The sequence below is a fragment of the Aegilops tauschii genome, chromosome 5 (genome assembly GCF_002575655.3).
Source record: "Aegilops tauschii subsp. strangulata cultivar AL8/78 chromosome 5, Aet v6.0, whole genome shotgun sequence".
Lineage (NCBI taxonomy): Eukaryota > Viridiplantae > Streptophyta > Magnoliopsida > Poales > Poaceae > Aegilops > Aegilops tauschii.
The window spans coordinates 134368392-134382313 of NC_053039.3; the positions used below are offsets into that span (position 1 = coordinate 134368392).

Sequence of the window (13922 nt, forward strand, 5' to 3'; positions counted from 1 at the left end):
AATAAGAGCGAGGAGAAAAGCAACGCAACGGTCGAGAAGTTAGAAGTGATCAAGAAGTGATCCTGAAGCTACTTACGTTCATACATAACCCAACCGTGTTCACTTCCCGGACTCCGCCGAAAAGAGACCATCACGGCTACACACGCGGTTGATGTATTTTAATTAAGTCAAGTGTCAACTTCTCTACAACCGGATATTAACAAATTCCCATCTGCCACATAACCGCGGGCACGGCTCTCAAAAGTTTATACCCTGCAGGGGTGTCCCAACTTAGCCCATCACAAGCTCTCACGGTCAACGAAGGATATTCCTTCTCCCGGGAAGACCCGATCAGTCTCGGAATCCCGGTTACAAGACATTTCGACAATGGTAAAACAAGACCAGCAAGACCACCCGACTGTGCCGACAAATCCCGATAGGAGCTGCACATATCTCGTTCTCAGGGCACACCGGATGAGACATCCTACGAGTAAAACCAAGCCTCAAGTTTCCCCGAGGTGGCCCCGCAGTCTACTCGGTTCGGACCAACACTTAGGGAAGCATTGGTCCGGGGGGTTAAAATAAAGATGACCCTCGGGTTGGCCGACCCAAGGGAAGGGTAAATAGGTTGTTAGGCAAATGTAAAACCAAGGTTGGGCTTTGCTGGAGGAGTTTTATTCAAAGCGAACTGTCAAGGGGTTCCCATAACACCCAACCGCGTAAGGAACGCAAAATCAAGGAACATAACACCGGTATGACGGAAACTAGGGCGGCAAGAGTGGAACAAAACACCAGGCATAAGGCCGAGCCTTCCACCCTTTAGCAAGTATATAGGTGCATTAATTAAAATAAGAGATATTGTGATATCCCAACATATCCATGTTCCAACATGGAACAATCTTCATCTTCACCTGCAACTAGCAACGCTATAAGAGGGGCTGAGCAAAAGCGGTAACATAGCCAAACAACGGTTTGCTAGGAAAGGTGGGTTAGAGGCTTGACATGGCAATATGGGAGGCATGATATAGCAAGTGGTAGGTAGCGCGACATAGCAATAGAGCGAACAACTAGCAAGCAAAGATAGAAGTGATTTCGAGGGTATGGTCATCTTGCCTGAGATCCCGCAAGGAAGAAGAACGAGTCCATGAAGAAGATAAACGGACGAAGTCGAACGGATCCTCAAAATCGCAACGTAACCGGAACTATCAAGGAGAAGCGCAACCGGAAAGAAGCAAGCAACATAGTAAACAATCATCACATGAACATGGCATGATGCACAATCAAGTATGATGCATGTCCGGTTTAAAGAGGCATGGCATGGCAAAGTGCAACAAACAACACTACAAATTAAGTGGAGCTCAATATGCAATGACTTGCATATTGACGAAACACCACACTCATTTAGTTCTCTCTCGGTTATGTACCCAACAATATTAAATGTTATTAAACAAGGCAAGGGGTGAAGCATGATTAAACTAACTATTTAGGCAAGTTTAAATGAGGCCGGAACAACAAACAACAATTCCGGAAAATCCCCACATGCATATTTTGGATATGGTACTGTTCTGCCTAAAATCATATTTTATTGTTGTTAAATAGTAAAACAAGGTGCACCAAGTTAATCTATGCATTTTCTACCCCATTTACATATAAAGTTTATTAAATTCGGAGTTGCGGTTAATTAGTTATGAAATAAATCATTTTAACATGCTATTTATGCAAATTAATTCAAACCACACATTTAAACATGTTTAACATGGATGAAAGTTGGATATTATGAAACTAGATGAAATTCTAAGCATTTTACATATTTAAAACATTTTAATCCGATGCACGGTTAATGAGTTATTATATGCATGATGTTTGAGGGTTTTTCTGTAAAACTACAAACTCTGGAATAATTAGACATATTCGCAGACGCTGAAAAAAACAGGAACTGGGCCACATCTCGGGCGGACTGGGCTTCTCACCAGAGGGCCAGGTCGGGCCGGTGGTGGAGGGAGGCCGAAGCAGGCCGGGTTGGGGAGGTTCCTGGTGGCCCAGGAGGCCAAGGAGATGGGCAGGTCGCGGTCAATCTGGCTGGAGTCGGTCAACGCGAGCGCGTGGCTCGTCTACGAAGCAGAGGAAGCAGGGGTGCGACGGCTTCAGGCGGTGCAGGCGCGGCAATAGGGCGATGCAGGGGAGCGGCAGCGTCAAGCCTCCTGGATCCGCGCGACGAGGAGGAAGACTGGGCGCGGGCGAGCTCGTGCCCGAGCGCCTGCAGATGGCGCGGCGGCGGAGCTTGCTGCAGGGTCGGCCATGGTGACGAGCAGCGATGGGGTTCATGCGGGGAGGGTCGAGGAGGAGGCCTCGGGCGCTCGCTGCTGGAGAAGCTCCTGCTCCTGTGGTCATGGAGGAAGGCGACTGCAGGGCCGAAGGACGACGGGGCGGCTCGGGGCTCCGGTGGCGCGGGGCTGCAGGGAAGCTGGAGGACGACGGGGGCCAGGCGAACTTGAGGGCCAGATGGCGAGCTTCCTCCTTGGGCATCGGGGTTCCCTGGAGAAGATCGAGAGAGAGAAGAATTCAGAGAGAGACGGAGAAAGAACCAGAGGGAGGGAGAGACCACGGGGAAGGAGAGGGAATGCGCTCATCTGCTGGAAGTGGTTGCTGGCGGCGAGGTTCGCCGGGGACAGCGGGTCGCGTCGACCACGGGGTGGAGGTCCCGCGTGTGCTGGCGCGGTGAGGTGCTCGGGCAGGGGAAAGCAAATCCATGGGGATCGGGAGGGGCTCGGCTCTCCTCGGGCGTGGAATGGATCGAGGGGAAGGTGGAAGCTGGTTGGTTGGATCTGGCAGGGGGAAATCCCGAGGGGGATTTGGAAGGCGGCGGCAGGCGACGGGACACATCTCCTAGATTTTAGGGTTTGTGCAAAATAGGCTAGTGGTTGATCTATATATATATATAGCAAATGTGCTAAGTTTAGGGGTAATTGGTCCGTCCGATCGTAATCGGGCGGTCGCGAATAAATAGGCTAGGGAGTCCAAATAAGAAAACTGAGATGTATTATAGATGTTAGGGGATGATCCGGACCCATCGGTGATGACTGAGCGGGTCGGGTTCGGGACAGCTTCGGACACACACACAAGGGGGTTTGTGCACTGTACAGAGAGACTCCAGTTTAGGCAAGAGGGCAAACGAATAACAAGGTTGGTCTCGGAACGGTCAACGAAAGCAAGGGGGGACACGGCAACTACGAGCGGATGCAAGTTTTAAAAACAATGACAGCAACGAGTGCCGATGCAATGCGGATGATACCATGATGAAATGCAACCAACAAATAAAACACACGGCGATCACGAAGAACATGGAAGGCCTCTGGAGCGTCGGTCTCGGGGCGTCACAAGAGTCAACTGTGAAGGACCCAGATGTAGTAAGATTCCAGCGAAACACATCCCGCCCTTGTGTCAAGTTAATCGAATCCAAACGGGATAGAAGATGTTGCCATGATACAAGACGGGGCCCAACCAAATCCCTCCGAAATGATATATCTGGCGGGGAAGTGTTCATCACATGCGCAAGAGTATCATTCTTATCGCGTACAATGCGGTACAAGGCTGGGTACTGTTCTCGGAGAGTGGTATTTCCTAGCCACTTGTCCTCCCAGAAACGTATCTCCGAGCCGTCCTTTATCGCGAAGGATCCGAAACAGAAAAGATGTTTCTTTACCGCCATCAGACCAGCCCAAAAATGCGAGTCACCGGGCTTTCAATATGCCTGGGACAACGCCTTTTGGCCCAAATACTTGTTGCGTAGCATAGTTTGCCAAACACCATCCTTAGTAAGTAGCTTGAACAACCATTTACTGAGTAAGGCATCATTCTTGACCTGGAGGTCCTGAACACCTAAGCCTCCTTGGTCTTTCGGTCGGCAAACGACGCTCCATTTGGTTAGTCTATACTTTTTTTTTCACTTTCTCCTTGCCAAAAAAATCTGGATCTGAAGTAATCCAGTCTTTGTAGAACCCCTTTGGGTAGTTGGAAAAATGAGAGCATGTAGAGAACCATGTTGGTGAGGACAGAATTGATCAAAACTAGTCGTCCACCAATGGACGCAAGATCCCCATTGTCCCCTTCACCGGCGGTGTGCAGGCTATCCCGGCGGCCACCTCTAGGGACGGCGAGGGAAGAGGGAAGGGCGGAGGGGGTGGCGGCGGTGGGAACTAGGGTTAGCCCCCCCTCCCCCCCCCCCCCCCCCCCCCCCCCGCGTCGCCCTGGAGGGGACATGAGGGACTCGGGGGAGTAGAGCATCCAACTTTTTAATTTGAAATCTCAAATTAACCTAGTGACCTTACCCATTTTTGTTTTAATCATTTTATATTTCCTTCCCAATACTTGACTTGAGATGTTTTACTAGGTAGCTATATATAGAAATGAATTAGGATAACTTGATTAATTACATATTAAAGTTTACAAAAATGGTTAAGACGGAATGCTACTGTCTTAGCCATGCTAGCTAGCAATTTGTTCATACATCGAAGATGATAGAGTAATAGATGGATATAAAGGCGTGCACATGATAGATATGCATGCATAGATATATTGTGATCTCGATCACAACATCTCATTTGCAGAGTAAAACAGGGGATATGCCGCGCATGGATCCATCGTCCATCGTCTCGATATTTTTTGTTCTTATCAAAATTTATCTCATTTCAAAATATTATGTTTGTTTTCTTTCTTGTTTCAGCGTGTGTCATCATGTTTCATTGTGTACCAATAAAAAAGAATGATACATTAAAAACTACACTTTGAAATGAGAAGAAAAATCAAATGTAATGCTTTGAAACAAGACAAATTCTGAAAACAGTAAGCAAAGTAGCATGAATCTCAAAGTAACAACAGACGGTGAATCCGTGTGGATCTGTGCACGGTAGAATTACTTTTCTCCATATATACACTATATATAAACTCTAAGCTGTTGAGACTCGGGACAGCAAGGCAAGCAGTGAAGAAGAGTTGCACAAGAGGGAAATTAAGATGATCAAATGCCTCGAACATTTGGTGACTATCTATACTTTATGTGTTTTACATCTGCGTGCGTATCAACGGCTTTATCTGAAAGATTCTGATAAAACCACAAATGGAATGTGTGGTTAGATAAGATCAAGGAAGGTATCTAGCCTTAGGCAATGGCGTGGCTTGTTGGGTGCCACATTGTGAGCATTTTTGTTTTGTTTTTTCGAGAGTCTATTCTAATACATGGTAGCAAGAGGTCTCTATCTCTATGCATGTGGCATGATCACTTTAGTTTTGACTTTCCTTTCCTTGTTTTAAAATATGTCTTTTTGTGATGTTTCTTTTATTTTCTTTCTTTTTGGCATAACTTGATTTAGTGCCTGTGCATATGATGACTAGTCGACCAATGCAATGTGGTACACATCTATTCGTTTGTGTAACATGTTGTACGATTGATTCTAATTTGGACATATACTCGCTTCCGCTTTTCGTTGTTCATCACTGTTCTGGATTTTGTTTATATCTTCAGAATATTAGAAGGTACATGTATTATATAAAATTAATCAATTATAACTTATGAATTACTCCAGTTCTGACACACCCTATTCTAATAGAGGAAGCTCAACATTAACTGAAAAATTAATATTTGAATGGCAAAAATAATACGCCCTCTCGGTTCAATTCTAGAAAGCAACTCTTCTTTTACATTATGTACGTATCTACGCAAACTCACTAGAAATACTAATTTTAATGTTATAATTAAATACATGAAAAGCTGAATAACTATATCAGCATCCAATGCTGTCGTATGTGGCCCAGGGATATGAAAAAGATTAGGGGATCTTTCAAACTTTGGTGGGATTCCATATTTTTCAGTGATTGGCATCCAAAATATTCCCACTAAATCTTGTTATCCCTCATCCAGTATGCATGCCATGTCCGCTACCCTTTCATCAAATGGACATATATGCATATCATAACATAATTCACAAGGGTGTTATGTTCCATGGAGGTACATATTTTTTATGTCTTGTGGAGCATTCGAAAATTGTCCAATTTCCGTCGTTGCAAAACCTTGATTTCCCTCGTATTTCTAGTTTGAATAACAACTAGATCAATAAGACCTGATCAGTTGTATGCCATAAGAGTGATATCATTAAAAAGTGCTTTTGAGTACAAATAAAAAGTTTAACTTTCAGTGTCACTTAGCCACAGTTAAGTAGTTTAATTGTTGATCAAACTTAAATTTTTGTATCAGTGCTGCTGATTGATATGTTTGCATCACAAGGAGTAGTTTTGGACAAGAATGATTGGATCACTATGAAACAGGTGGGATACCTATAATATCATTATCTGAGATTTACATCAAGAAATAAAATGTCCATTTAAAAAATAAATGAGAGCGCCACGAGTCAGAGCCGAGGCTCGAACCCGGCCAGGCTGGCTGCAACTGCAGCAGCACAACCAACAGGTCGATGCCCCGCCCTCAAATATCCATTTGAAGGAGAAAAGAGAGTGTGAAGAAGACAATAATGTATCTTCCAAGCAAGAAGATTAGTGATCCTCAAAAAAAGGAAGAAGATTAGTGGAGCGTAGCTTTCGGTCGTGTAAGCTACCCGGTAGTGCTAGAGTCAATTGCAAGAAACCACCACATTTGCGGCTAGGTTTGCAGAAAACCACCAACTCGTTAATCCGTTGCAGAAAACGCCGGAAAATTTGTTAAGTCGTTGCAAAAAGCACTGATCGGGTGATTTGGCCCGTTTGATCACTTTCTGACAAGTGGGGCTGGATTGTAAGGAATTGACTTAGCAAAAAATTAGCACATACACCCCTAGATCTAAAAATCAAAAGCAATCAGATCCTCCCCGGTGGAACACCAACGCCATATCCCCTACGCGCTGCCGCCGCGCTGCTGCCATCCGCCGCTGCTCTGCTTCGGGCCGGGAGGATGAGGGAGGAGGAGGAGCCCAGCTGGTTTGCGCGCTTCGAAGAGGACCTGTCGGCGCCGGGCGAGCTCATGCCGCGCAGTCGCTCATCACCCGCCAACTCGCCGCTGCCTTCGACATCCCCATGCACAGGGGCGGCCCGCTCAACAGCGGCGCCGACGGCGCGGGCGGCCAAGAGATGAACGGCGGCGCGTCGTCGGTCGCCGGCTCCAGCGGAAGCAAAGGGGAGGAGCCGGTCAGGACCCTCAAGCGGTTGCGCCTCGTGTGGACGCCGCAGCTGCACAAGCGCCGGAGGGGCCTCTGGATCGAGCTCGTCCTCCTTCGTGGATGAGGGCGACGGGAAGTAGAGCAGGTGGACTCATCTTGTCGCCTCCCCCCTCCAACCCCGCCCTTGACCACATCGGAGGAGGAGGGTGCCGCTCCTCTGCTTCGGCTCCCGACGCGTGCTCCATGTCGCTGACCCGACCGCCACCGTCGCTGCAGCACCGGCAGACCAACGCCTCGGAAATGCACGCACCCCAGCCGCCTCCTCGTCATCTGCCGCGGCCATGGCCGTCTCCTACGCCAACGAGGGCGTCGTCGTACGTACTGGACGGCAAGGCCAGTGCGCCGCGGTTGTCCACACCGGGGGCCTGATTGCCTTTTCTGTAAATATCTAGGGGTGCGTGTGCTAATTTTTTGCCAGTTAAGCTCCTTACAATCCGGCCCCACTGTCAGAAAGTGATCAAACGGGCCAAATCACCCAATCAGTGATTTTTGCAACGACTTAACAAATTTTCCAGTGTTTTCCGCAACGGATTAACGAGTTGATGGTTTCCTGTAAACCTAGCCGCAAATGTGGTGATTTTTTGCAATCGACTCGTAGTGCTAGGGCTGCATGCATGCGGTAGATGGAAGGAGGAAGAGCCGTGGAAGAGATGAGCTAGCATTTTTGTTAAGTTTTTTTTAAAAGAAGGATAACCCCAGCCTCTACATGAAGACGATGCATGTAGCTATATATTATTAATAGTGTAAACTCCAGCAGCTGAACAACATCGATCCAAAAAAAGCAGGAAACAAATACTGAGGCCATATACCTCGCGACAGTACCCAACAGATAGTCACTAATCCCTATGATAGAAGACACAACATAAACGAAAAATACACAACTCGGAAGCTACGCCTTTAAGAAGGAATCGCCGCACGTGCGTTGATGATGGCGAGTCCACCACAAGGTTGAACTTCGAATTCTCATCCACAAAGCCAAGTTTCAATCCACCACCTTCAGCAAGGACACGACACAGGCACGCGGTGACATAGCCTGATCAAAGATCTTGTGTTTCCACCGGAGTGCATGAACTCGTCATTGAAGCGGTCTGTACCATCCGCTCTTATCCGTCTACCAACACCTCGATAGCCGAATACCTCTGAAAGAAACAACATAAGACAAACACGTCCCATACCGCTTGCCTCCCGCTACTATCCGACAGACACAGACTAAACACGAGTTAATGGGTCAGGTCTAAATTCAAGTCTTGTTTCTTTTCCCTGGAAATAGGTTTTATCCATGTAATTTCTGAATTCTGAGCATTATATAAGTTTTATGTCCGTAATGAAAATGGACCCGGGGAGCTTTTTATCCCTAATTTTTTGTTGTTGCATATGGCAATGAACCGTTGTTATACTAACAGTCATATGACAAGTGACAGAGATACCCCACGGTGGTCACTTTGAGCGTGCTATGCACACGTCGAGGATTCTTATGCCACCCGCCTCTCGCTCGCCTCGTCTCTCTCTCTCTCTCTCTCTCTCTCTCTCTCTCTCTCTCTCTCTCTCTCTCTCTCTCTCATATGCGCTATAAAAGGAGGGCCTCGCACCATACTCTAAACACATCACACACAAGGCAAAACCACCCAGTAACACTAGCTTTCTTTCTCAGAGAAAAACAGTAGCTTTCCAACTAGCTCCTTTCACAATCCATCAAGAAGATCGACGAGAACATATGGAGAGGGTGACGAGGCTATCGACGGAGAAGGCGGTGGTGATCTTCACGCCTAGCAACGACTGCCCAATGAGCTACACAGTGACGACCCTCTTCTCGGGCCTCGGCGTTTGCGCGGCCGTGCACGAGCTGGACAAGGACCCCCGGGGCCGTGACATGGAGCGCGACCTCGCCCGTCGCCTGGGCCGCACGCCGGCCGTCCCGGCCGTCTTCATCGGCGGCAAGCTCGTCGGTTCCACCGACAGGGTCATGTCGCTGCACCTTGGTGGGAAGCTGGTGCCCATGCTCAAGGCCGCCGGGGCGATCTGGCTCTGAGCCTGAGAGGCTGAGAGAAGCATCAAGTTAACTCCCACGTATAAGTACCGTTAGTAATCAAAATTTTACACTGCATGCATGCGCGCGTAGAGAGGTTTGGTTTGTATTTTGCCTACTAAACCATCCTCACATGAGTACGTAAATGAAGACGGGAGCACCAGAAGTTTTGGCCTCTATCGATAAGGGAATGACAAAGCTGCGTATCTTTATATGAGAAGTGGACTTTTTCCCATTGCACCACGTTTTCAGGCTTATCTTTTCAGCACCGAGTTTACGTTTTCAAACCATTCACAAATAATGAACTCGTTCACAAACGGCCACGGCACCGGCCAATCTCTCTGAACCTCGAGTTTTTTTTTTCACTTCTTTTTCTCCCTAAAACCGGTTGGCAGAGTCTTCAAATTCATTACTGAATTCTAACTTTGCCCGCAAAATAACATTTGCCGAGTTCCACGATAAAACACTAGGCAAAAGAACAGCACTCGACAAATCGCATGTTTGCCGAGTTCCTGCCATATGGCACTCGGACAAACACAAATTTTGCCAAGTTCCTACCACACTATTGGAATCCGGAATTTCACCGAGTTCAATTCATCGGGAGGCGAGTTGTTGATAATTGAGCTCCGCAGTGACGCGCAACTCAGCAGGCTTCAGTGTTTGCCTAGTGCGAGGAAAAACGGGCTCGGCAAAAGAAAGAAACTCAGCAGTGTCGCATATTCGCCGAGTTTTGCTAGATATAAACTCGACAGTGCCTGACAGGTGGACCCCACATACTACCAGGCCAGATGTGACGGCGGTCTATGTTTGTCGGGTTTCCACTAACGGAAACTCAGCAAAAAAATCTCCTTTTTATTACAGAATTCAACGTTCACCTCTATGTCGAGCGCTCGTCGAGAAAAACCCGAGAGAGATCTGACAGGAGGCCCGCGGGGCACGTGGCAACGGCTATTTGACGGTTGGGATTCCTATGCTGAGTCCCAAAACTCGGCAAAGGGTATACCCTTCGTCTTCCCCACCCATATTAAATGTGGGGTGCGCGCGCACTCGTGGCAACCGTAAAAACATTTGAAAGTGTGTTATATCGACTAGAAGGGGGATGAATAGGCGTTTTTTACAAATACGTCACTGAGGAATTTCAACTTGAGGAATTTCCTAAGCAACGAACTACAAGCAGCGGAATAAGTACTCAGGTGCAAGCATAGTATGGCAGTAACACAATCATCATGATGAAATGAAACAAGCACAGAGCACAGGTAGCGTGTAAACAGGATAAGCAGGCTAAAAACAAGGTGACTGAAGAATTAGAATTGAAAAAATTGAGAAAGTCTTCAGTCAAAGTCTTCAAACAGTAACAGTCAAGTTCATCAACACATGAATGAGGAAATGAAAGGGTTGAGGAAATAGAACCAGTAGCTTGGTGAAGATGATAATTTGATAGATCAGTTCCAACTGCTGTGACAGTCGTACGTCTGGTTGGAGCGGCTAGGTATTTAAATCTGAGGACACACAGTCCTCACCGTATTCTCCTTAAGCTAAGGTTACACAGACCTCGCCCAATCACTCATGGTAAGTCTTCATGTGACTTCCAAACCTTCACAGACTCGGTTACTCGGCGATCCACAATTCCTCTTGGATGCTCTAGACCATGACGCCTAACCACCTGGAGGATGCATAGTCCTCAAAGGTAACAAGTGTCGGTTCCACATAGGAACAATCTCTTTAGTCATGCTCAATCACTTTGGGTTGTAGGTGTTTGGGTTTGAGTTTTTCCTCACTGGTGATTTTCGCTCAAAGTCCTCGGAGGATGGGATACTCTCAATGGCAAGTGTCAGTTTTTTCGGAGCAGCCAACCAACTAGTGGTTGCAGGGGCGGCTATTTATATCCTAGGGAGCAGCCCGACATGATAAGACATAAATGCCCTTCAATGATACGACCGTTTGGTGGATAAGATATTTTGAGACAACTGGCGCGTAGCACAGCAACGGTCGGAAATTTGAGTTATCAAATTCCTCAGAGCTATCATGTTCCTCGCTTTAGGCAATTCGCACTGGTGAATTCCTAACTCACCAGTCAGAACAAATTCCTCAAAGAACAGAAGATCTTCATTTCTGTCACGGAAGAAATTGACTGAACTGTTTGTATGGCTTCATTCGAAAGGATTGGGTAGGTGTAGGATTTTGAGATGAGCATCACTTGAAAAAATTTCCTTTGTTTTACCTCAACCCTCTTTAACAATATGGTGTTTCCTATGACTCAAGAAAGAGAAAATGAAACTACAAAAACAAAAGTCTCCACGCTTCATAATCCTTGCATCAATATCGAAGTCTTCAAGGTCACACCAATTTCCTCACTTTCAAAGTCTTCAAGAAAACCAAAGTCTTCAATTGAAGACATTCATTTTTAGGGGTCGACTTTCATCGTAAATATCAAACTCCCCATAGACTTATACAGCATGTGTACACTCACAAACATATTAGTCCCTTAACCTATAAGTCTTCAATACAACAAAATCACTAAGGGGCACTAGATGCACTTACAACACTCGCCAACATCGGTCGTCTCCCTCCTCTGATGCACCTCCACCGCCACGCCGCCTCCTCCTCTCTCCCTGTCGTGTCGCCTCCTCTCCTTCTCCCCGCCATCGCTCCATGGAACTCGCAGCATGCGTTGTGCCAACAGACGCCGCAGCCATCGCAACAGCTGTTGCGCTGACGACCACCATGGCTAGCACACTCGCAGCCAAGGGCAATGTCGCCCCCCCCCCTGTTGCACCGGGACCGTCATCTGCATCCACAAAGAGGAGCGCGCGACGTGAGTTCTTCATCACCCTTTTTTGGTGTTTTTTATTTTGATTAAATGCATGCATGTTTATTTGTTAAATATACATGATATGTGTAGCAAATCCTAGTTAGTAGAAAATTGTTAAAATGCTAATTGTAAGCAAGCTGTTTATTTGTTAAAATGCTAGTTAGAATAAAATTGGGAAAATGATAGTTAGAAGCACATAGTTTATTTGTTAAAATAATGAAGTTAGATATGATTGATGCATGATGTTTATTTGTTAGCAATATTGATAGAAATAAGTTAGTTGCAAATGCTAGTTATATATAGTTTCTTAATTGTTAGATAGTTAGCAAGATATTTACAACTACTGATGAGTTTTAAAAAGGAATCGCAACCATGGCCTGGAAATGGCCATGGATTGTCGATTGCTCCAGCGGCGACGACACCCACAGCCCTGGTATAAGCAAGGATTCGAGTGCGCCGATGTTGTCCTCTGTCCTCTACACTTCTGACGACCTCATCTTTATTGAGGTCATGGAAGGGTTGAAGGACCGCTCTAAGACCGACTCGGAGTTGGATTATCCTGAATTAGAGGAGGAGGACGACAGTAACGGAGATGACGATGACCAGCCAAGGGTCAACACTAGGCGTCCTCTCCCGAACGATGGCCAGAAGAGGGCATCCAACAAGAAGAAGGACTAGACACTACAAAACACCGACTGTTTTGTGATGTTTCACTTGTGTCACGTAAAATAATTTTTCGTCACCAAAATGCCCTGGTGACGTATTTTGGCTGTCACCCCCACCATCACTAAAGCGCTGCATAGAAAATAAATTCTGGACGGTACCACTTTTTCCATCACGAGAGATCATGTCTTAGGTGACGAACCCAAATTTGTCAATAACAACCATTTTCGATGACAGCCCAGACTGTCACCTATGATAGGCCAATCTGTCACATAAGATCATTTTTTGTGACGATAATCTATCACAAGTAATCGGTATGTGGGTTTGAGCGGTCAAAGATTTTGACACATGGAGCCAACACTTGCTGGCGTAGTTGCTTCCATGTGGGTCTGTTGTAGGTTTTATCACTGACGGTGCCCGTTAGTAATAAGTCGGGCGTTAATTTTGATCGGTCAACGCCGCTGTCATATGGGCCAAAAAAATGCTGATGTTGCTTCTTACATGTGGGACCAGACGTGGGTGACGTGGCTACTTACATGTGGGTCCATACGCTGGTGAGGATATCCATAATCGTCATAGTTTGTAGACTCCGATAATTTGTTTTTTATTGACTTTGCTGCCAAATTGGAATAAAATTCATAATTTGCTCTCATAGCTTAGATCCAAAATTTGCAATATTACAAATAAGAAACATGGGACAAAGTATTGCACAACAAAATAAGACACTTGTCAGCTTCAACTACATCTTGCTGCTCTCGAATGGCCTTGATGACAGCTTTAGTTCTTGCAGGTCCAATAGGGCATTACAACTTCTTCATTATTGTCTACCAGATCATCATTCTGCTTTGGCAGGGCCTTCTTGACATACTCAAGTTCTTGTTGCTGCTCTGCCAGGGTCGCCTTGATAGCTTCAAGTTCTTCTTACTGCTTTGCTAGGGCCTTCTTGACAACTTCAAGGTCTTCCTGCTACTCTGGCAGGGCCTCCTTGCCAGGTACAGGCTCTTGATGTTGCTCTACCAGGGCCTTGTTGACAACTTCAAGGATTTCCCGCTGCTATGGCATGGCCTCCTTACCAGCATCAGGCGATTCATGCTGCTATGCCAGGGCTGCCTTGCCAGTTTCTGCCTCTTCGTATACCTCTGCTAGGGCCTCCTTCCCAACTTTAGCGTCTTAATGATGATATGCTACGTCCCTATTAACAGCTTCAGGCTCTTCATGTTGATCTACTAGGGCCTTC

General features: G+C 46.5%; 1 protein-coding gene across 1 annotated transcript; it reads left to right on the plus strand.

The window, feature by feature from the left end:
• Window positions 1-7854: 7854 nt before the first annotated feature.
• LOC109759196 (glutaredoxin-C15) lies at window positions 7855-9446 on the plus strand. Its single transcript, XM_020318023.4, has one exon. The coding sequence runs from the start codon at window positions 8899-8901 to the stop codon at window positions 9211-9213; it is 315 nt and encodes a 104-aa protein (XP_020173612.1). The 5' UTR covers window positions 7855-8898; the 3' UTR covers window positions 9214-9446.
• Window positions 9447-13922: the final 4476 nt, after the last annotated feature.

Bases quoted from the DNA above. Each gene is read 5' to 3' on its own strand.
- LOC109759196 (XM_020318023.4), top strand. From the start codon at position 8,899: ATGGAGAGGGTGACGAGGCTATCGACGGAGAAGGCGGTGGTGATCTTC.